Consider the following 25,521-nt stretch of genomic DNA (forward strand, 5'->3'; position numbering starts at 1 on the left):
GTAACCACTGTGCACACTCATAATTGTATTGAGAGGTTGATATTGAGGATATGCATTGTAAATAAATGTTTTTTATCTCTGTGCTGCTCCTGAATACCTGCTTTTGTCAGTTCTCAATTTATGCACCTGCAGAAATGGCCCCGCTAATGCAGTTCTCAAATTCCACTTGCATTGTTGGGAGCGATGCAGGTGAGACCCGCACAGTTTGTTTTTATTTAATTGACTTGTGTTGCAAGGAAAGCTGAGGCTTTACGTTCACACCACATCCGCTCAGCTGGCTCTACAGTTCAGCTCAGCATGACCACCTATGAGATGACGTAAGCATATGATAAGGTATGCCTTCCCAGCTCTCTTGTGCTGCAAAAGACTATCTACACATTAGAAGCTGTGCCTACCAATGGAACCAGGTTTTTTCAGCTTCTGCTCCAATTCAAATGTCACCCCAATGTACATCTTCTCTTACCAACTACTGGTATCTCTTTAACCAATGAGATTGACTCTTTTATCTAGGAGAGATATGTCTCTTCACCTGCATTAGCTTATGTGGATTCACAATTGGTCAAACTGAACTCTGATTTTGATAGTTGCAGGGTTTGGCACAAGAGGTTGACCCGAGACTAATGTAGAGATATTCATCACTTAAGCCACTGGCGCAGTTCTGATCTTGTGACTCTAGAGCATTTCTTCTCTTGTCGCTCTGTTATATTGTTGAGATGACTACCTTTTCTAGGTTGAAGTCTTAGAATCGTTTGTGATATCAGATTTCTGAAGCATTTCTGAGTTGCAGACTCTGGGTCATTTATGAGATGATAAGTGTTTGGGCGTTGCAAGTTGATGGCTGCTGAACATTTTTTAACTGATGTATCAGCTAGTAACATTCTAAATTACATGTGTGTATTTCGGTCAAATAGTCAAGTGACTGTGCCTGAAATTTGTTTGCACCGTTGCTTACTCAGTCAGTCAGTCAAAAAGTCTTTATTCGGTTTAGGTGCAAACCATAAAAGCATACTACAATAAATAACTTTAAAAATACAGAATTCATTTTAGTTAACCATTACAGCTAAAACACATTGATACAAATTAATAAAATAGAGCAATGTATACAGTTTAAAAACATTAAAAGGGATACAGTTCATTTCCACGCCACGCCCCCTGATATCACTTTAAATAGCGCGCACAGCTGACAGCGCGGCATTATAGAATTGTGAGTCTCCTGAGGCGGAAGCCGGGAGTGAACCCTACGCTTTTTAAAAAACTTGATTGTGTTCTGTTTTTAACTAAAGACCTACTCACCCCTGCTCCTGAACAGCGTTCTCAGCGCTGCAACGATTCCTTCATCGCCATCACAGAGGGCGAGGCGCGTCCTTAGACACGCCCACCTCAGCTGGCCACGCCCCCTGATATCACTTTAAATAGCGCGCACAGCTGACAGCGCGGCATTATAGAATTGTGAGTCTCCTGAGGCGGAAGCCGGGAGTGAACCCTACGCTTTTTAAAAAACTTGATTGTGTTCTGTTTTTAACTAAAGACCTACTCACCCCTGCTCCTGAACAGCGTTCTCAGCGCTGCAACGATTCCTTCTTCGCCATCACAGAGGGCGAGGCGCGTCCTTAGACACGCCCACCTCAGCTGGCCACGCCCCCTGATATCACTTTAAATAGCGCGCACAGCTGACAGCGCGGCATTATAGAATTGTGAGTCTCCTGAGGCGGAAGCCGGGAGTGAACCCTACGCTTTTTAAAAAACTTGATTGTGTTCTGTTTTTAACTAAAGATCTACTCACCCCTGCTCCTGAACAGCGTTCTCAGCGCTGCAACGATTCCTTCATCGCCATCACAGAGGGCGAGGCGCGTCCTTAGACACGCCCACCTCAGCTGGCCACGCCCCCTGATATCACTTTAAATAGCGCGCACAGCTGACAGCGCGGCATTATAGAATTGTGAGTCTCCTGAGGCGGAAGCCGGGAGTGAACCCTACGCTTTTTAAAAAACTTGATTGTGTTCTGTTTTTAACTAAAGACCTACTCACCCCTGCTCCTGAACAGCGTTCTCAGCGCTGCAACGATTCCTTCATCGCCATCACAGAGGGCGAGGCGCGTCCTTAGACACGCCCACCTCAGCTGGCCACGCCCCCGTGACGCCCTCCCTCTTAGGTATAAATCATGTGCCTCGCCAGGAAGCGCAGCGGACGGGCGCAGCGGGCGCGCCGTCTGCGCGCCGAAGGCGCGCCAAAGGCAAGCCCGTCTGGGCCCGTCCGGGCCTGGACTGGGCCTAGGGCCTGTCCCCCTGTCCATGCTGCTTATTCCGCACGTATGTGCTGGACTAACTCCCAGCTCCACTCTCTTAATCCCTCCCTCTGCGCGGCCACTACCCCCTGCAACCCTATCCATCTTGAATCAGCTCCATTTCATTGCCCTCAATGCAACTTCACTCTCCCGCCCTTCCTTTCCCATTCGCTACCTTATCCCATGCCGCAGCTCTCAACCCCTAATCATCGGACGCTGAAAGCAGGCTTAGTCAACTGCCGGTCTCTCCCCCGTCATGCCAACGACATCTGGTTGTTGATTTCCTCCGAGGAGTGGGACATTTTATTCCTCACTGAGTCTTGGATGACTGACTCCTCCTCTCCGGACATCTATTTAGCCATTCCATCAGGCTATGACATAAAATGTGTTAATCGTGCAGGGGGAAAATCGGGAGGCGGATTAGCAATCATCTTTAAATCTTATTTTCAGCTGACCATTACCAAACTTACTAACATTGGTATCATTGAAGCCCTCTATTTCTCAGTATCCGATTCCGCGGCTGTTATTCTTGCTGGATCTCTAGTCTACAACCCCCCCTCGGCGGCTTCCCTTTCTCTTACCGCTCTCACTCACCAGTTAGCTGATCTAGCCTTGAAACATCAATACTTTTTAGCTCTAGGTGATTTCAACCTTCATGTCGATAATTCCCTCTGCGCAAAAGCGAATAATTTACTGGAAATCATGGACAGTCTTAATTTTACTCAACTCGTCACCGGTCCTACTCATGTGGCGGGTCACACCCTGGACCTTATTTTCGCTAATTTCCCCACTATCACCGTCTCCCCCTCCCTTCCTCTTACATGGTCCGATCATTACCTTATCCCTTTTTCTTTGGCCTTAGACCGTAAATCTATCCCTCCTGTGCCCAGGAAAGAGCTGGGAAGGAAGTGGCACAAAGTCACTTGCGCTTCCCTGGACCCGATCTTTCATTTCCAGACGGACCATCTATCCCCGGATATCGACTCTAATATCGCCAGGCTCAACTTCGCCCTCATCAACGCTATTGACCACATTGCCCCCCAGAAACTCATCACTTCCACTAGATCCCGTCCTTCCGCTCCCTGGTTCTCCACCTCCCTTCGCGAGGAAAAAAGTAGCTGTAAAGCACTCGAACGGAAGTGGAGACTAAATTACGATCTTGAAGCTAAGCTTGCCTATAAGGCGGCCTTGAAAAAATTTCTCAAACATAAAAAAACAGCCATGAAAGATCACTTTTCGCTCCAAATTACCAAAGCCAAAAACTCTTCAAAAACCCTCTTCTCCATCGTTAAAGATTTCATTACCCCTCCGGCCAGAACCACTCAGGTCTCAGCTAGCCAGAAACTATGTGAAGGACTCTCGGACTTTTTCCTCGATAAGATCGATAAACTCTGCGTTTCCTTCCCTAAAGGGCCAATGCCTCGGCCCCCTTCTACCGATCCCCCCACCTCTCCGTCCTTCCTTGCTTTCAATAAACTTGCCCATGAGGATGCTATCAGACTACTCATTCATTGCAAGTCTGGTTCACCCTCTGACCCCGTTCCGGCCAAAATTATGGGTGAACTGGCCCCCCTGCTAGCCGACCCTTTCCTCTCCGTCTGGAATGCCTCTCTGCACCATGGCTTTTTCCCTACCACCTGGAAGGAAGCCTTGGTGATCCCAATTCTAAAAAAGGCAGATGCCGATCCCACTGTTTTCTCCAACTACCGCCCTATTTCCCTCCTCCCCAAACCTGCTAAGGTTTTGGAAAAAGCCGTGCAGCTGCAACTCTCGGAGTACTTGGAGAACAACTTACTACTGCACGACTCGCAATCTGGATTTCGGGCGGGATACAGTACGGAGACGGCTCTGCTGGAGGTCTCGGAGACCATTCGGGAGTGCGTGGACAGAGGCGAGGAGGCCATGTTGGTCCTCCTCGACCTGTCCGCGGCATTCGATACGGTATCCCACTCCATCCTCCTTGACCGACTACGGCATATGGGCATTGGCGGCACTGCCATCAGTTGGATCGAGTCCTTCCTCTCTGGAAGAAGTCAAAGGGTGCTGTTGCGACCTTTCAGATCGGAGGAAAAACCCTTATCTTGCGGTGTGCCACAGGGCTCGGCCCTCAGCCCTCTGTTTTTCAACATATATCTTGCCCCACTGGCCGGCGTGGTGGAGTCCTACGGAGTCAGGGTGGTCTCTTATGCTGATGATACTCAGCTAGTGTTCTCCTTTAGAGGCCACTCTGACTCCGCGTTCTCTAACTTCCGCCGGTGCCTTAACAACATCAGTGATTGGATGTCTGAAAACCATCTAAGACTCAACGCAGACAAAACAGAGGTGCTGTTTTTTAACCAGAAAAATTCCATCCCCTCCTCCTGGTGGTGGCCCACGGCACTCGTTCCCGCTCCCTCTCCCGTCCATTCGGCCCGTAACCTGGGCTTCCATTTCAATGACTCCCTATCATGTAAGACTCAGATTCAAAAAGTGACCTCTGCCTGCTTCCTGAAGCTACGCATGATCAGGAAAATCCTCCCCTACCTCCCTTTGGATTCCCGCCGGACAGTTACCCACGCTCTCATCACGTCCCACCTGGACTATGCTAATAGCCTCTATGCCGGAGCTCCCCAATACCTGATTGACCGGCTGCAGATTGTCCAGAATGCGGCGGCGAGGCTGATTGGCAATATTTCTTATCGTCAGTCAGTTGCCACATATCGTAAGGAACTGCACTGGCTACCTGTGGCCAGCCGTATTCAGTTTAAGATCCTCACTCTGACTCACCGAGCCATTAATGATCACGGACCAACCTACCTAAAAAAACGAGTTTCAATATCCCGGTCCATCAGATCTCTGAGATCCAATGACCTACGCCTTCTGAAATCTCCCCGCTTTAGACTATCTAGAATGGGTGGCAGAGGATTCAGTGTCATTTCTGCAAAACTATGGAACTCCCTGCCAGTCGATCTCAGATTCTGCTCTTCCGAATCTATCTTCCGGGCCAGACTCAAAACCTGGCTCTTTTCCAGACTCTGATTTATCATGCCACTTCCCCTATTTGTTCCTTCTCTCCCCTCTAAGACTCAGGTTCTAGCGCCGGGACACCCCTCCGGGGGTAGCTGTGCGCTTTATAAGCTACATAAAATAAATAAATAAATAAATTTCCTCAGGGAGCGAATTACAACGGATAAAAAATTCGCAATGTTAAAGGTTTCCCAAACATTATTTAACATCTGGAGATAGAGAAGAGCAGGTCTCACCTGAACAAAGCCTTTATTCCTTAATATAGGGAATAAAAAGCGTTTCCTTATGTCAATAAAGTGCTCACAGAAGAAGAAAAAATGTGTCATGTCCTGTGGGGAAAAATTGTCCAGGAACAAGGGCCAAGATCCAGAGCCCTTTTCCAGCCTTTCCTGTCTCCAAACAAGATGTGTAATTGGTTTAGTCTAAATCTAGTCAGTAGGAAACGATGATTTGCATTTGTGACATAGCCTAGGTATGGTTCCATGGATGGTGTAGTTTTACAGAGCTGGTGAGCCCTAACGGTGCCCTTAACCAGCTCGTTCCCTTCCCTATCCATGGTAGATATGTACATAAATGTTTCTTTGCACCAATTTATGTCACCCTTTACAAGGGCCTCTGGGGACTGATATAATTCAGGCCTTCCTAGCTTTATGGCCAGGTTCTGAATATATTTCAGCCAAGGTATTCGGGACCCAAAGTCTAGCAATGTACAGTCTTTCATGATTGTATGATTTAACTGTAGGTCTGGGTTAAGCCAGGTTCTAATCCATTTCAGTAATGGGGCCAGAGCGATGCTATCTTCTACAGAGCCGATTCCAAGTTCCTGATGGACATTATAATTAGCAGTTGAAATCGGGACTGAGAGGAGGTTTTTTAGAAACCTATCCTCAATAATCTGAATACTTTTAACATTTTTGTAGCCCCATAACTCAGCTCCATACAATGCCAAAGAGAGGCATTTAGCTTCATAGACTTGAATAAGGGCCCTCATTGGTCTGGCACCTAGCTTTCTGGCAAAACCCAGAACGCCCACAGTAGCTCTAGATAAAACAATCTTTTTAGCTGTAATTTGGGTTACCCAGGAGCCTTGGTCGTCAAAAAGAACGCCCAGATATGGAAATGAAGATACCCTGGATAATTGGTGGCCCCCACATTTAAACGTTTTGGACTTAGCAGATTTTGGACCAATAACCATGACGTGAGACTTAGCAAAATTGACAGTTAAATCCAGGGCCTTCATAAAGCCCTCAAATGAGTCTAGCAGTAACTGAAGGCCCACTCCTGTTCTTGCAAGTAAGGTGGCGTCATCGGCATATAAAAGTGCAGGGATTAAACATTTCCCTGCACGGGGGATATCATTGCATGAGGTGATAAAGGCATTTTCTAGTTAATTTATATAAAGAGTAAAAAGCAGGGGTGCCAAAATGCACCCCTGTCTAACTCCATTTGATATGGGTATGTCTTTTGTGCAATTGCCCGATTGATCATACCGTGCTGTGGCCGATAAATCCCTGTGAAGATCAGCTAAGAAGTAGACGATGTTTTTGTCTACTCCATAGGAAAGGAGCAGGGACCATAGTTTTGACCTATTTACACGGTCAAAGGCCGATGACAGGTCCATAAAGGCTACCAACAAGGTTCCCTTTTTGGCCACCGTGTATTTGCCTATTAAAAGTTGTAAATTTAGGCATTGGTCTGTGGTGCCCATCCCTTTTCTAAATCCGTACTGAACCTTGGAGAGTGTTCCTGTTTCCTCTAGCCAATCAGTCAATTGGACAAGGACAACCCTCCCCAGTACTTTCACAGATGCGTCTATTAAAGAGATTGGACGGTAACAGCTCGGGTCGCCTCTATCCCCTTTTTTAAAAATAGGTATAATGACAGATTTCGCCCAAGTCGACGGTAGACCCAGTTGACATGCGTTAACGAAAACGTTAAAAAGAATTTTAGACCAAATTTTTATGTCTGATTTAAAAAGGTCGGCCGGGACACCATCAGGTCCTGGGGCCTTATTGCTTGTCATTTGCATGATGGCATGTGTAACCTCTAATTCCGTAAAGGATAGGGTATAATTCTCGGAGTTCAAAATAGACGTTACCCTAGAGCCATCTCCATCATACACCTGTTTGAAGTGGCTAAACCACTTGTCTTCTTGAATACCGCAATCAAGCTCATTATTACTTTTACCGTTAAAAAAAGGCTTGTTTACGATAGACCAAAATTTGGCACTATTTTTAATGACATCAAGGGATAAAAGTTCGTTCCACGCCTCTTCCCTAATTTCATTTTTACGCTTATTCTGGGCCTTTTTATAGGCTTTCCTGAATACAGCGATTTCTGCTCTGTCTGGTGGGACGGCTTTCAGAGCTCTCATTAACTTCCGTTGGGCTAATGAGCAGCTGTGATCAAACCATTTCTCCCCATTCGTGGGTTTGGCCTTACAAACATTTTTAAGGTCACTGTTTACCTGTGAACAAATTTTGCCATAGGCAGACAGGACCACATCACCAAAGATCCCGTCTTGCAAACACGTATGCATTTCTTCCCCCACCGTTCCCAACAAGTTCTCATTAAAGTCCTTTGGGACCACTTGACACCATTTCAGGCGACGTGTTTGGTCAGTGTGCCTTATGTCCGTGATTCTCTCTTCCTAAGATCATCAGACAGAATTATCTGGACAGAATTATGATCACTATAAGTAGACCAATTAACCTTATACCGGTTTACATTATCTGCTAGGGTTGTACTAACAAAAATGTAGTCGATAGTGGAGCCCAAGCCAGTTCCTTTATACGTTGGGATATCATTTAAGTGGTTAACGGGGTGAACCAAAGCATTACCAGCAAGAAGCTCTTCTAGATACAAGCCCTGTGGTGTGTGTTCGAAGTGTATATTTCCTTGGTGTGAAGGACCTAAACTGTCCCATACAAAACAATTGCTAAAACAATGATGAACATTAAAATCACCAAGCACTATAACCGAGTAAGGATTCTTGTTAATTTCATTATACATTTGCAAGAAATCATATAGACTGACCAAGTGTTCATTTGGTGTACTTTTAGTGAACAAATTATAAAAATTAACAATAAGCCAATTCCCTTTTGAGTTGGATTGAATTTCCACTGCTAAACAATGAGGCGAACCTGACTCCACTTTACTGTATTTACCCTCCAGTGACAATGAAATAAGAGTGAGGAGTCCGCCCTTTGCCCTCCCCCGGCGAGATACCACCGCAGGTGACCAAAAGGCAGAAAACCCATCTAACAAAAAGGTGCTTTCAGTGTCCCAAGTTTCTTGTAACCCAATGATTTCATGGCCTAATAAACAATCCCTCCATAGGGAATCATGCATTTTACTATTAAGGCCGGCTATATTCCAACTAAGGACACTTGTGCCTGCAGGCTGTAATGGAACAACAGCTATGCTATCCACATTATCAATATTAACATTCCTCACTCTTGTCATAGCATGTAGGGTGCCCTCAGGACTCATAGTTAAGTCAATTCCACTTAGACCCTGGTCTACCTCAGGTATCGGAGTTGAAACTTCCCTAGTGGATATGGAGGAAACCCAGTCATCGTGAAGTCAATCATTTGAGTCTAGATTGCTCAACGCTTGAAAACGATTGGATGTGACGACACCCTGAGAAAATTGTTCATCAGGGGAACATGCTCTACCCTCCGTTGGATCACTAACAGGTGGATTTGTCAGTTGCCTATAAAAATAACCCAACGGTCGGACAGTAATACCCTGGTCAGTGTGGGGGAGCGCAGTAGCTTTTAATAGGATATTATTGACTAAGGAAGAATTCCTAAAATTTATTATAACACAATCCCCCTTTGTGTTCTCACGAGAATGCCCTATCCATGAGACTCTTCTAGTGGTTGAGATCTGATGGGCCATATGCACTGGAAAACCACACTGTTTATTTAGCCACGAAACAGTTTTGTTCTTGAGAGATTCGTGGGATTCTGATTTAATTTTATGAGAGTCATCCTTCAGGGGGGGGAACATTTGTTAATACTACGACAAATGGGCACACTCAGGGGGTAAGTCTGGTTGCGCTCCTCCTGTGTGCATAAACCTAGGTAGCTGGTTGCTCCTTGGACAGCTATCCAAAGGTAAAATATTATTCACATTGATCTTGGGTACAACACCCGGTGGTACGACACAATTAGAGATTGCCTTTAAGGATTTATGAGGATCAACAGATCCACCTGAGCCCCCAGCTACACTACAAGGTTTCACGGGGGAGTTAATTCGAAGGGCCACGAGTTTACGTAAACCTTCGATCTCTAGCGATAGTTCACTGATCTTTGCTACAAGGGGTTCAACTATTTTTATAATTTTAGCCTCCAAGAGGCCTGCCAAAAACTCTAGTTGCTCGGGATCGAACTTAGTGGTTAGATTATTAGAGGAGGCTTCCTTCGGGATATCCCCGATTACAGAAACAGAACCTGTTTTTTTGTGGTTACTTCGTGCGCCTCCTTGTTTCAATTGAGTATGTTTACGGGGTCTCAAGGTTCTCTGGGTTGTCGGATCTGGAGATTCCTCTAAAGGGAGCTCATTTACAACTTTTGGAGGGTCCCTATCAGTTTTAGGCAAATCTTGTTCAGTAAGAGCTAAGTCACCCAGGGTAACCAAATCATGATTATCATTGGGACTAATTACCTCGTGGAAAAGAGGGGATAATATGGTGGATGTATTATTCACTAAAGGGGAGATGGGAGTCGAGGTGGAACCTTGACCTAGGGATTTGCGCCTTTCACTATTAATTTTAGTAACTACTTTGACTAGGTAGTTATCCAGTGTTGAAGCAGTGGAAACTTTGTTTCCCAACGTGGGATTAGACATGTTAAACAAATAATTTCGAAAACCTAAAACATTCAATTAAACTATAACAAAAAGTTATCCAAATGTCTTAATTAAAATCAGCACTACAGTCTCTTAATTCCTGGGGTTAGGCAGGTCACCAAGGCCAACTAATCGCGGAATAATACCTTGGAGCTTAGTAGCATGGCCCGTCCCGGCCTCTCTCGGTCCTCTGAGGGCCACAGAGGGCCCGCCCTTTGCCCGGGCTTAGCCCGGCTCCGCCCGCGCGCGTCCCGCGACGCGGAGAAAGCGGGCGATTTTTAAGTGCCTCCGGGCGCGTCAATGACGTCCGGGGCCCAGGGGAGTCTGGGGACTGTAGTTTCTCCCCGCTCCGAGCCGCGAGGTGCTGTGGCGGCTGCAGGGGAGAGATGCAGTCCAGGTGGGCCAGGGGTCAGCGACCGTAGAACCGGGCAGCAGAGCGTCCAGCAGAGCCCACAGCAAGTATGTGCACCTTGTTTCCTGCTTACTCACGTTAGTATGTTATCAGACATCCCTGCGCCATATACAATTTTGTGTGTGTTTTTTTTTTAATTGCTTCATTAAAACTCTGCCATATATCTATTTCATTTACCTTATTTTATTTGGATAAGAATAACTTATTAACTAGTGTTCTTTCTTTATCTTATGATTGTCTCAGGTACTATAGAGACAATGTTGTCTAGAGTTTTCTTTTTTGTGTCTCCTTGCAGCACTCACATAGGACTTGCTGTGCCTTTGTAAGAGTGTATAGGGATTAACAATAACATCCAGCCATCTTCATTACAGTGCACTAGTAAGAATAGAACAGTATAAAACAATGTATAGGCTTGGAATGGAATACCTTCTAAGAGTCTCTTATGCAAACTTTATAATGTCCTGTGTTTGAAACCGACACCTAGGGGAAGGAGGAGTGGTTGGTGCCATGTGGTGATTTTGTAGTGTGATTTAGGAAGATTAGATTAGGAAAAATAATGCCTCATTGATTGATATTGTGTTCAACTAAGATGTGCCACCTAAAAGTCTTGAAGCGTATTAAACATGTACAGTCCGCGGAGAAATATTGGTCAGTTGCGCTTCGCGTAAAACAAACATCAATTCAGAGTTTTAAACCTTCATGCGTGCCAAGCTGTATCCTCTGCTCTGACTCCTCTGGACATATCTAGTCCTCCTCAGTTTGAGAGAAGGTGTATACCTTTTCTTTATACTGGATGTTAGGCCTGGGCGCATGCGAAGCCAAAGCGTGGATTTTCATCTCCGTTAAACCTTTTTATGATGGGGTTTAGGGAGATCAGTATACTTTTTATTTTAAAGATAAATCTGTATTTTCTTGGCTACTATTAAAACAGTTTTCACACTTTTGCTTTACACATCCTTACTTAGCTGTCTAGGAGTCTGAACTCTTCCTGATTCTCACAAGAACTCTATACTTACTTCAGCTCACCTTTTTGGAAAAACACCGCCCTCAAAGCTTTTTAAAATTATTTGTGATAGGTGGAATACAGAGAATTTTCAGATTGACTAACTTCTTTTGTTTGGAGTTTTTAAACCTCTGTTTATTGCATTCTGCTATTGACGTTGACGGGCGCGGTTTGCGAAGTCGTTAAAAGAGAAAAACAACGAGGTGGATGGAATGCGTGACTTAATCTCAGTGACTTGTAATTGCTCTGGCTGCATTTCACACTTTTGCCCTGCTCCAATGGGAACTGTCCAGCCTAAACTTCCAGGACACGTTAACCTTCGAACAGGGAAAAACAACTCTAGACATGTTTAGGCCTTATCTGACCTCATCAAGTAGAACCCTGTGGCACAGCCAGCACCAGGATGTAAGTGTGGGCAGATTATTCACACTTCAGGCGTCTCACTAAGGAAAACCAAAAAAGGATAGGTGAAATGCTTGAAAAATCTTTTTGCTACATTCCTGTCCATCTTTTTTCTGACATTGCTACTGCAGACGGAGACTGTCCTTATGTCCTGACAAAGGTATTTACTGTGGACCTTATTCCATACCATCATTTATTTTACAGTGTGCTATTGCATAACTTTTATATGTTTGCACAATTACATTGTAAATCAGCACCTCCCCCTCCCCCCCCCATAAGCTGCAAGGTTATGTCCCCTGTGAACAAGAAAATACATCAAGGCATACATTTTGCTCTTAGTGCACTCAATGAGAAGAGCAAGAAATGTTGATGGGAAAATTGCCTGAGTCATTTGAGCCACCGTTAATTACAATGACCTTGTGCCAGTCCATGGAATGGAATATAGCCAGAGTAATTACAAGCATTCAGTTCATCATTTTTTGGATATCAATGTCATTGACTCAAGGATTTTCACATATTTCTCAAGCTCTCGTAGAACATGAACCCTGGCTTTCCTATTAAATATGTTTTGTTCTGCTTTAGTAAGACGGGCATTCATTTAATTTTAGAACAACATTGAAGGAAGAATGACTTAAGCCCCTGTGCCGCTGGAACTACAGCCGCCAAAATGACCTCCATTACTTTCTCCCGCCAAGCCCTGCACAAATAGAGTTCCCACCTCTGTGGACAGCTGAGACTTTGTGACTCTCCATGGACAGGCTGGGTATGTGAAGATCGCCATACATCGCCATCAGATTGGTATTTCCTGGTCCATCAGCGCACCCCTTACAGTGCACCACCCAGTGCTTAATTTGTCCCTTGTCAGGAGGCCACTACAGCTTGCACCACCCATTGCCCCTGCCAGCGCTGCCAATGACAGTACCAACATAACTGCTAACTATCGCACTCCCAAAATGTGACAATTCAGACTATTTCAAGCCCCCAAAGCTATAAGAATGGCTTGGGTGGCAAGTATAGGTCATTTTTAATATATATTGAATTAATAAACAACTGTTGTTGTGCTCATCTTTAAATTTGAAACTTTGACAGACAGTGCCACCAAGTGGCAGAATGTCATAAGTGCTGGTGTTGACAATTAAGTGTTGGTGCCGAGCCCCGGAAAACACCGGCTCAAATTAAGCACTGGTACCACCCCACTTCTTCATCAAGCATCCTCGCTGTGGCCTGTGAGATTGATTGACATATGCTAGACCAATGTTGTCATCTTGGCTTTCAACTGCTTGTGCTCCTTACAGTATTGCTAAACTTTGTCAAGAAATGAGTCATTCACTTTCTTTGTGAATGAATTTGTGAATGAATGAGTCATATTTAGTGTTTGAATCATTTAAGTATTAAACTCTTTTGTGCGTACAACAATGCTTTTTTAGAAATGCAGTAAGAATTGCGCATTGTTTTGTGCATTTCAAATTGCAGCCATAACCTTTACTGTGCCAGTTTGTTTTGGTATTGTAAGCAATGTTCCCTCTAATTTCTTTCCTCTGTGTGCGGCAGTGGAGGGTCTCTGTGCGCTGCAACCATGGCTATGTGTGCCAGGAACCAGACCGCGCGTGTGCGCGGCGCCAAATGTCACTCAGAAAGTTCACTTTAAAAAGTGAAAAGATGGTGCATTTTCACACATACAGTGCCACAATAAGTGTCTTAAGGGCAGTTTCCAAATTGAATAACCACGCCATGACATGAATTGGTTACACAGGCAAGTACACTTCAAGTTTAGAAAAGCACAAGACTTAAACGGTGGTACCATCATAAGATTTTAATAAATATTCTTAACTTGAGCACTGTTAATTGGGTGGGGAAATGTTGGGAGCCTATACAATATCACATATAAACAATAAGGGAGACATGTCAAGTGGCATCACTAGAGGGGTGACAGGGTTGCTTCTCACGGCGATCTTTGGCATTTTTCCAGTGCTGATAAACTCGATCTAGGTCAACTTTCCCGTTCAGGAGGTAGGCCTTTGTCCTCATCAGCATATCCAAATGCTTCTGCTCTAGTCTATTCCTCAATTTACTCTTGATAGTATTCATGAGGCTGTATCCTAGTTCACAATCTGCACTAGATGCTTGAAACGTTGCGCAGACATCAACAAGCTGAGACACCACACTATACTGAGCAGCATTGCGTACAGTGAAATTCACCATGTCTTGAAAGGTGGTAAATAACCCACCCTTTACATGTTCTGCCACCACATATTTATAGTCTCTGTATTGTCGAACAACATCTTCTGGTGTTTCGCAATCACCCAGGACCAAGACATTTTTATACTTTTCTACAAGTCTTTGTATATTCTCAGTCCCAAAATCAAAATGTGATTGTGCGGCCATTGCCTGGATTTCAAAACTTGCCCATTTTTTCAGCTCATCTTCAGGGAACCTTTTTTGCATGTGCTCACAAAGAAGGGAAACAAAAGACAAAATAGGCCCACTGTCAAACTCTTGCCTTTCCTTGTACAACACCATCAGATCTCTTACATTGCTGCTCCAAAAGACAGTGTCCCCCAAATACTGTTGCTTAACTTGGCCAATCTTTGCTCTTGCATACTGTACAGCTTCAACAGTAGTCAGAGAACTTTTTTGGAATAGTTTGCACAAAGATGCAAATTCACCCAGAATGTCATTAAGTACTGCAAGTGAAATATGGTAGTTGGAGTTTGATAGCTTTTTATAACAATATTTAGCAACTGGATCATTCTCCTCAACTTTCTCATGCTCAAAGTACTTAAGAACAGCCTCGTAATTACGAATTAGTGCACCAACAGCAAAATGCCTTGAAAGCCACCGGACTTCCTTCAGTGGTCGAAAAGAGACCACTTCACATTCAGTGACCGATGCAATTTCATCCAGCTTGGACTTCCTTGCAGGAGATCTGGAGAACACAGTGTAGACAGTCCTCAATAATGTCTCCATCTCTTTAACCATTGGAACCCTTTTCCAGGCATCATCAACTCCCAAATCTTCTCGATGGGCGACACAATGCTGCTCAACTAGATGAGGTATGGATTGTTTAAAGCGAGTAGCAACACCATTATTCTTACCCAGTATCACGGACGCACCATAAGATGTGAACATGACCATTTTCATAAGGTCCAGTTCATTGGCAGTGTAGAAATCTTTCACAGCAGTAGTGATAGCCTCAGCATTACAACTAGTCAGCTTCACTATGCCCCCAAACTGTGTTTTGTGCTCTGTTGATGTTACTGGTCGGAACTTGAAGTACAGGATGAGCATTTTTGAAACAGAAATATCAGTGCTCTCATCAATTATCAATGTGTGATACAAAGCGTTACGAAGTTCTGCCATAGCTTCACAGTGTATCACGCTATTGATGGCCTCAAGGAACTCAAAGGCATAGTTCTTGCTCCTCCAGCTGTCTGGTATCTTGACATACAAAGCTAGGTGGTCATGGATGTCTTGTACAGATAACATTTAAGTATTCATCTTGACTGCCAGCAACATGTTGTTGATGAGAATCTTTATCTCTTCAGGCACAGATCTTTGGCGTTCAACTACTTCCATTCTATTTGCTTTGTCAGTGGCAGTTTCTGTCAGCATTGCCCGCACTCCAAAACCAAACCTGGCAGCAGCACTTCTGTTTCTCAAGATCACCATGGCAGACTCGTGTACTTTGCTAAGTAGATGGCGTTTCATGTAATCCAGTTTCCAGCCATCACTCCATTTCTTCCCTGTGGAAAAGTCCCCAACAATCTTGGCTTCGGCACATGCTTTGCAAATCAAGCCCACGTCTGGACTGTATTGGAAAAGTTCCCCGAGTTGCACGCGAACCTTGCTCCGTGATTTCTGCGTCTCAGCCTCCACAATTTCCTTCATCCACTCTTCCTTGAATACAAGGCAACATTTCTTCCTGTGTGGTGAAGCACTGCACTCTCCCAAAGTGACAGCTTTGCGCTTGAACATTTCCGTGCCCGCCGGTTTGAACCTGCTGTGCCACAAAGCCTGCAAGATAAGGGAGCAAGGCTTACGTTGACGCCTAGCTCATGAATGCAATCCTTTATACTACAATGTTCAAGATGCACCACAGTTTAACTCTACCAAACAATTACCTCTTCTGCTTGAACTCACGTACGCCTGTGTGAATGTATGGGGTTCTGGCTGCGAAGCCTGCAACAGAAGAAAACATGGGTAAGTATATTATACTACAATGATGAAGATGCACCACAGTTTAACTCTACCAAACAATTACCTCTTCTGCTTGAACTCACGTACGCCTGTGTGAATGTATGGGGTTCTGCCTGCGAAACCTGCAACAGAAGATGCACTACTTTAACTCTAGCAAACAATTACCAGTTTGTTCTGCCTGTACTCCCGTCTGCCTGTGCAATTGTATTCGTAGTACGGTCTCCCAAACCTGCAAAAGAAAAGGGGTGCAGATTGTGATTCTATTTACCCAGCAACCCCCAACCCAACGAGGAACGTACACAGAATTACCTTGTCTTTGTGGGTACTCGCACCTGACCACTCATATCCAAATACCTTACAGACTGGAAACCTGCAACTGAAGACAAGATAGTCAGCAAACGCTTGAAGAATCACAAACTATGAATGGGACCGGTCTAGAGACCCCAATAGATATATTACCAAACAATTACCTGGGATTCCAGTCTAGGACAAACAGGCGTGTGCCAATGTGTTTCATTCTTAGTATGATGTAAACAGTACAAGAGTAATTCGAAAAAAATAAACACATGGGCACACAAAAACAAACTCTAATTACTAATGATTTTAGTATTTTATATTGGAAGAGTTTACCAACGCGTCTCAGCTGGTGTACTAATATGCCAGTAATACATCCAATACCACTGGATGGAGATCATTATGCCAAGCATGTTAAATTCTGAAGTGGAAAATGACTGTGTAAGCATCCACAATGTACCATGGCTCTGTCGGTATTGTTAACTGCATTTGTGCTGGAAGCAGACTCATGAGGCTGTCTTGTAGACCGGTGCTTAAGATCAAAAGGCCTATCCCACCAGGAGTCATCCCCATCATGGCCCACCCTGCCGAAATGGTCAGCGAGGAGCCTCCCATAAGAGTTCATGACCTCTTAATTTACGATACAGAGATTGAGCACGCGGATTGGTAAGAAAAAGGTCACACTTCTTATAAAGAGTACCTTCTGTAAGAGATACTAAAAGCAGCACAACAAATGTATGGAATTTATACCGCCATCCCAAAAGGCTATAAAATGGACCAGTCACTGAACAGATATTTTAATCTAATTTAATGAAACCGTAATTTTTAAGTATTTGTTTGTACGGGTACAAATCTGAACTCTGGTATACTCTTACATGGCTAGGTGCTACGGCAAGGAAATTCTAGGCAAGCACCAAAGGTGGCATCTGCTGGAAGGCAACATTTGGACCCTAGAAGCATCCAAATATCACTTTGCCTAGGGCATGAGTCAGGATATATATAACATGAGGGATTTAGACTTGCACATCAGGTTAGGTTTCACAGTTTAGTAATTCATGAGGTAGCTAGAAAGAAAACGGGCAATATACAGTAAAAGAGGTAAAATGTGTCAGTTTTGGTAGTGCAGAAATATTATTGATGGCTCTTTGCTGAAATCCAAAAGAAAATATTATCTTTTCCAACAACAACACAATTATGAAAGCTACTCTACTCTAGGAGATTGGAAGTGACCCCAATGATGCGCAGAGAGTGGCACGAAAACTGTCACCCTGACAACATCATAACCTGCAAATATTCAGGCACAGGGAGAGTAAGTGATTTGCCCACAATCACAGGATGTGGGCGCGACCTCGAGGCTCGAACTCTGGCCCCAAAGTTGCTGCCTCAGCAGTAGTCCCTGCACCGCGCTTTACTAACAAAAAGAGTAGAGCCAGTTTCAAAATACAGCGTGTACTTTCTGAAAGTACACGCTGTGTTTTTAAACTGGCTCTACTCTTTTGTTAGTAAAGCGCTGTGCGGGGACGATTGTGGCCTTTTGTTTATGTATTGATGGCAATCACAGCCCGTGAAGGGGCACCGATTACCATCCATACTTAAACAAGAGGCCACAATCGTCCCCGCACCGCGAAATGTGTGCTAACGGTGACTGCCCGTTCCCTAGATTTCCAATCAAGTTTCGCAAATACCAAGAGGGGCAAGCAGGCTGGCACACAACTCACTCAGAACTCATTCAGAAAAGCAGGCGTCGCCTCTTCGAGGGAGCCAGTCAATGCACAACGCAGGCCACATCTGTCTCGTGGCGGTATAGAAATTACAATCACAAAAGCGCTGGTAATCCTGCAATTACAATAAAGCTAATTGGTAGTTGCTACTGCAAGCGTGCGTTCCATGTTGTCAATGCAGCCTAAATGGAAGAAAGTGCCTTATTTGCGAACAGCGTGTCAGTAGGAGCTGTTTGCCACATTTTAAACAACAACGTCTGTTTTATTGCGCAACGCTAAGCAGGGGCAATTTAGGGAATGCCAAATTTGGCAATAAATCCACTCTAGAAATTATCACAAAACCATCACCGTGGGCTGAACAAAGATCGAGATAATGGGACAGAATTGAAAGGGTTTGCAATAGAAACCGCCAGCGCGAGCTCACAGACGCAAGTCACCCAAATACATAAACACGGAGACAAAATGTGGCCTTTTGTTTATGTATTGATGGCAATCACAGCCCGTGAAGGGGCTCCGATTACCATCAATACTTAAACAAGGGGCCACAATCATCCCCGCACCGCGCTTTACTAACAAAAGAGTAGAGCCAGTTTAAAAACACAGCGTGTACTTTGGTACACGCTGTGATTTTAAACCGACTCTACTGTTTTGTTAGTAAAGCGCGGCAACGATTGTGGCCTTTTGTTTAAGTATTGATGGTAATCAGAGCCCCTTCACGGGTTGTGATTACCATCAATACATAAACAAAAGGCCTCAATCAGCCCCGCACTCTGCATCCACAAGCCCCGAGCCCCCTGCCCCACCAAGGCGCCACAAGCCCTCAAGCCCCCAAGCCCCCTTACCTGCACTCTCCACGACTCCTCTCCGGCACCACTTCAAAAGTGCCTGCTTTTCGCGCCGCCCTCTTCTTAAAGCGGCAGCGCCTCTCTCCCGACGTCCTGGAATCGTTGTGCGCGCTCCACATCCGGGAGTGCGCGCTGATGTCGTGGAAGGTGCGCGTGCGCCTTAAAGGGAACGTAGATTGTAAGTAGTTATTCCTCATACCAGGCCACAAAGGGTACTTTTGCATGCCAAGTTCTGAGCTTTCTTGGAAGACAGGAGATATAAGGAAACCAAGATAAACTTTGCTTTTTAGTCAAACCTGGCAAAAAAAGGTTGTAGCTGTGTGTTTCCAGCTGAGCTAAGAAGGGTGGAGTTGTGCATTGTGTGGAACAAAACAGAGCTTGGGGTTTGCAGAGATGTGAGTGAGGAAGTAGCACATGGGGAGTGCTCAAAGAAGAAGTAAAATATAATTTCTTGATAAGAGCTATGAAAAGATGCAAGTTATCCAATCAAAAGGAAGGTAAACACACTGTGCTTCAGGGGAGGGATACGCATAAATAGTAGGAAAACACTGATTAAGAAGCGAGCAAATGAGATTGAAAGGAACACCCTCAAGTGATCAGCAATGATCTGACCTAAAGCCAAGTCTTAGTATTGGTATTGTACATAATAGGTCTTTAACAAAAGGCAGCTAGAAGGTTTCTAGGCAACACCCAAAATGATAGCTGACCCTACAAGTCTGCTGCTTTTAAGCCAAGGTTTTAGTAAAGCAGGTGTGAAGCAGACAATTGCTAACAATATACATAGAGTGTGTTTGGTGCCCATTGGCTTTCATTGATAAACCTCTTTCAACCATTGGCTTGTGACTTTGTCAATCACATCTTGGCCTAGTCCAGTAGAGTATTCATATCTCACCTAATACTGTTGGCTGTTTGAGTATATTATTCCACCTCCATCCTAGTGTTTGCTTTAAACTGCATGACAGGATACTGTACAACTGTAGCCCTCTCTGTCCACTCTTGGTGACTCCCTCCCATGTTTCTTAGTCTAAAGTGCCAACACTGCATGTTTTAGCACAAAATACCCAGATTTTTCACCGTAGTCAGTGCTTGTTTCTTATTATCACATAATCTTTTTGCTCAACTTAGTCTCTGGATTTACCTTGAATTTCCTAAACACTTACTGCACTGGCTTTCTAAATATCTTTTATTTAGCTTCTTTGCTTTTGGTAGCATGTTCCCTATTTTCTGCTTAGTGCTTATTTTTATGTATAACCTATTATGGTGCCAAAGATTTTATATTCTCATCCTTGCTAATGACTTATTAGTGAATGGCGAGAGTAAGTGTTCACGCGGAATCTTGTAATGCATCCAAAATGCTCCCAAATTCTGTTCTCTTTTCTTGGTGTGATCCCTCTGGGTATTTGTCCCCCACTATGCTGTATCGATATTCTGCTTGTTCATGGGTGAAGGTAGAGACTGCATTAGTCCCTCTTCTTTGGTTCTAAAGGTGACTGGACAGCTCCCTTGCAGGAGAGTGTTCATCCGTCTACCTTAGTCTTAAGTCCAAAATCTGTACATATTTAGAAACCTTGCTGGCTCTTTAATGATGGAAGTTGTCATCTTTGGCATTTTATGCACCCATACTTCCTTTTCATTGTGCCCATTCATTTTTAAATCTAGGAAGACATTTGTACTTCAGGTAGTATTAAAACATTAACAGTTTGGCTGTGCTTAAAGGTGTGGGAGTTCTGTTGCTTTCATTTCTCCTGAATGAATACCCACACAACTTTCAGGTGCAGCCATGGTGGTAACTCCTTTTAATTTTCAAGTTGCAAGACACGTATTCTCAAATGCCATCTTTTATAGGTCCCTCCTAAATACAGGAGTAGAAGTCTGTTGTTGACAGACCTATTGCACCTAATATAAGTATATATCCCTAGTACCACTTTGTGTTAGACCACTGCAAATCATTGTATTTTTGTGTTCTTCTACTAGGCATTCGATTGTATTCTAGAACAATCCACAGGTGAATGGCTCTCTGACCTATGTCTATCAACTGTTTCTTTACCTCTCCACACCTGTAGAGTCCTTGCAATCCAGTGCATGTAGGACTATTTTCTCTGATGCCTCTCCTCCTCTGACTGCTTATTGCTGCTCTCTAGTCCCCCTACTCTCTCTCTCTCTCTCTTCCTGGATTACACCCTCTTTCTGCTGCCCCTGCACTCTCCAACCCTGCTACACAATCCATTTGCATCTAGTATTCTCCCAACCCTTCTTCACACGCTCTCCATGATTCCTGTAATATGTTGTCTCCAACCTGTCAGCACCGCTTCCTACCCAATGATATTGGCTAACCAATGCGGGTGGCTATCTCCAAATTTTGTTTTTTCATCCTAATCCTATTTCATTCTGATTTCTTCAAAAAAACATACATAATAAGAAACCATTGTGTGCAGACATTTAAAAACTTTAAAATGTACGAATAATCAACGCCAGTGTGTAAAATAATTCCCCATCTCCATTGACTAATTTATTAGCAATCAATTCATTATTCTGTTTTACAGCAGTTATTAACTTTCTCTGCAGATTGCTTGCTCCATTATTAAAGATCTTTGCTTTGATAGTCTAGTGAGATAGTTAATTACACTGAGCTGGATTTTAATATTAGTAGGATCTATGCTTAAATGTAGTGCTTTGGACATATATTATCCCATTTATCTGCTTGGCGAGTAAAAACTGCTTAAAATGCGTATATGTAAGAAACAGAAACAAGAAAAGTGGATCTCATCTTATTATTCTGAAATTTCAACATGCAATTTAAGATAGTGCCCTTTTCACATTTAGTTGTGTAAGCATTTAACATAAAACTGCCAATGCTAAATTTAATATAGGAATGAAAGTAAAGTTTGGCCTAAAAAATGCATTTCAAATTGATTTGAATAAAACTATAGCCCAAAGAAGTTTATTAGTGGCATTCAAATCCCACTTCTCCTAATAGCAAATCTTAATTAGAGCAAAATCACTCTTAATAACTTCATTGGGTCCAGACTGAATCCTAGTATGATCTAAACCTATCAAAGAGTTTAAACCATGTTAATAGTCAAACATGATCATGGTGTAAGAAGTTTTGAACCCCTTGAGTTAGAACGTTGCATCTGGATTGGCTCATAGTCGTACTCAAACATTTAAGGGCAAAACGCTGCAGTCTTTGACATTCCTCACACCTAATTCAGTACAGACTGTCATAGGAGGGGTTCATTTAGGAAGACGAACAGCAGTGCTCAAAACTTATTTTGTGAGAGCCCGACAGCGCAGCCCTTCAAAAGTCCCAAAAAGGACTGCTCCATACAAGGCTGATTTTAGCTTGAAAGACATTAAAAGATGATACTTATGATTCTTTTCTAAATTTGAAATTAGATCTTCTAAAACTTGGGTTGATGTGCACTTATTCTTAGCCACCACCTGTTCCAATCAATTACCTTAGTGATTACATTGAAAAACCAAGGTATATAAATTGGGGGACTATCTCCAGTGTGTAGTTATTGTCTCCCCATAGTCAAAACTTAACATTCGTTTACATTCATTTTAAGAGTTTTGTCTCACGTTAAGTCTCAAAAGATTTCAGCAATTTGTAGAGTGCTACTTCGGCACGAGTATCACTGCAGGATCCTCTCCATAAGAAGACGCATGATGGAGTCCCCCGATGAAGTGGAACATCCCTTATGGCTATAGTAAAAGCTGATACTAGTTCGTTGATGACTAGGGCATTTGTTCACCTTAGTCTCACACATGTATTTATTGAGAGACTCTAGCAGTGTCCCCCCGAATAAAAGTGAAATAAAGTTGAGCAAATATGTTGCTTGTTAAATTTTACGAAGGCAGCTTCCAAGATTGTGTTATCTATAGTACTCAAGTTTGCTTGCAGATTAAAGCTATAAACAACATTCCTTTATTCTGATGTACATATTTCTGTATTAGTAATATTAAATTCAGGTCTTGCTCCACTGACCCTATACTGGGATGAAAACCGGCCTAATGCTCAGCTATTATAATATTCACCGCTAAATAATAATTCGATTGCTAATTATTTTACCAATTATTTTTCTCAATGTCTCCAGTAGTGCTTCGCCATTGCTAGTCTGGCCCGTCCATGTCCTTCTCACTTTTTTAAATTTATTTTTTACAAAAGTGCAAAACCCAGGTATTTCTTCATTTATGGAGGAGATGATAATTTTCATTATGTCATTTCATGTTTTGCTAATGTAGCGTTGGCAGCAAGCATTGGCATAGCCAACAGTTGCACCTAAAAAATATGGTCTCTGTGGAAGTGGGTCAGTATGCTTTCAGAATAATCGCTCTTCCCCTGAGGCACATTTTTATCTGAGCTTCTCAAAGTTTAAATATAGAAATGCCACTTATTAATTAATTGGACAGGTAAAAGCTATTATCACCTTCATTGAACGAATCAGCCAGTCAAGGGTGTATGTAACGATACTCGCCTCAATCAAAGCATTGTATTACTGAAAGCATAATATATGTATGTGTCATGGATGAATAAAATGTAAGGCAGAAGATTTTAACTTGTCCATGCCTTGCACAAACCGGGTCACTCGGCTGCGCCGATCTTGTTTCGTGAAAGTAGGTAAAATGGTTGTAAGTAAATCTCACTGAACCTTCCTATTCAAAACATTTCGTATGTGCAGCTTGCAGACATAGATTTATTTCATGGTTTAAACTGCTTCTGATTGAGATGGCTGAAGCAACCTTACAGCCGAATGGAAGCGTTTTGAATCACAAAACTATTACATTTAAATGCAGAAACATTTCTGTAGAATACAAAATTGGTTTTGCATTAGCATAAAGTCCATAAACCATAATTTGCGCACTAAAATATGCGAGTTCTTCAACATTTTCAGAAGAAAGCTATGCACCTAGGGATGCTGCTAAAATCGAGGGAGATTTCATTATTTTACTCTAAAGGCATACAAAAATCGTATGCATTACATTATACCTTAACTCCGTAACTCAAGAAGGGCCTTAAGATGCCACTTAGTTAAAGCTAATCGTTCTATGCACACTTGAAAAACAGTTGTAAGTGACATTGCATTGCACTGCTGTGTGAGCTGTAAGTGTATAAAACAAAGGACTAATTCCTTTTAGTTAATTACTAGTTATTGATAAAAAACGCAGTTGCATGGAAGCCTGTGCTGCTGATATATTGAATTAACCTGTATAATTAACAATCATTTATCATTGATCTCATTGGTTCATTTCACATTTAAGGAAAGTTCTGGTTTGCTTAGAGAGAAAATAACTACTTTTTATTACTTACAGGTAAAGTGTGGCTGAACCCTGAGAGAAGATGGAGGACGGGAAGCCAGTGTGGGCGCCACATCCCATAGATGGGTTCCAGTTGGGTAATATTGTGGACATTGGACCCGATACATTGACTATCGAACCTCTGAATCAAAAGGGCAAGGTACGTTTACGTCTTTAGTTTCTTAAACAATTATGCTTAAAATATATTTATTGTTGTATCAGTCAATACATTTGCTTAACTATTTAACTTAAGAAAGGACCCTTTCGTGCTGTCATCAGCAGTGAATAGGTGAGTTGACATTTGTTGTAATACAGAACAAAAGTTAACAGTTCATTTAAGGTGAATAAACACTTTGGACTGTCAAAGGTTATTCATTTGAGATTTTTTTTATTCTTTGGATGAAGCAAAGACAAAAGGCATGTTAAAACCACTAAGGGAAAGAAAATCATGCTGCTGTTTTTGTTTGAGATCCATTACACAATATTCAAAATACTATTGAATGTCCTCAACTTGAAGGAATACTTGAACAGTGATTATCCAAATGGGGCATTTTGTTCCTAAAAGTTTAGAATGATGAAAAAGAGACCATGGAAACCCATCAAATTCTACATATGTTTCTATTTTGTATTATTTCTTTATTGGGGTATAGAACACTCATGGTACAACATTCATGGTTGCAATGCACAAAATCACAGTACATCGGTCAAGCAGCTCGTCTGAACAATATATATTTTTAGCATTGAATGGAGATCCATGAGCTCCTGTGCTGTGGACCGCGAGTAAGTGAGGTGTGTTAGTCTCTATACCATAACGAAGAATATGCGAGTACCTGATGCAAGGAGTTTGGTGCTAGTAGTCTAATAAACTGCCCAACGGGGGCAGAAACCATGCGAACCAAATGTTCATCGAATCACTCTAGTCTTTCATTGAGCAGGGGTGTCAATCACTCTGTTACCATGTGTAAGTTATACCCGTAGTTCGGTGTGTACCGGCATTGCATGAGGTAGGATAGCATGGTTAATATCTGTAGTGTGTGTCCAGAGGTGATGGAGGCATAGTGTAGTGTGAGTCTGAGTGTTATGTCATGCTCCTGTGGTACAAATGAGTATAATGTGGATGTTCACTGTGGCCTGTCATCTGTTTTTGCCACCAGCTTTTCCAGGCATTTATTCCAGGCATTGCTGATTGGGGTTTCTCCGTTGTC

General features: G+C 43.1%; 1 protein-coding gene across 9 annotated transcripts in view; it reads left to right on the forward strand.

Annotated features, from left to right (window-relative positions):
- The window catches only part of MYO6 (myosin VI), an 856,486-nt gene that overhangs the window by 164,527 nt on the left and 666,438 nt on the right, over window positions 1-25,521 (forward strand). For all 9 annotated transcript variants that reach the window (XM_085610973.1, XM_085610975.1, XM_085610976.1 and 6 more), the window contains exon 2: window positions 24,332-24,476. In XM_085610973.1, coding sequence (XP_085467099.1) covers window positions 24,360-24,476 — 117 coding nt within the window. In that variant the 5' untranslated portion in view covers window positions 24,332-24,359. The remainder of the gene's footprint in view (window positions 1-24,331; window positions 24,477-25,521) is intronic.

The sequence above is a fragment of the Triturus cristatus genome, chromosome 6 (genome assembly GCF_964204655.1).
Source record: "Triturus cristatus chromosome 6, aTriCri1.1, whole genome shotgun sequence".
NCBI lineage: Eukaryota > Metazoa > Chordata > Amphibia > Caudata > Salamandridae > Triturus > Triturus cristatus.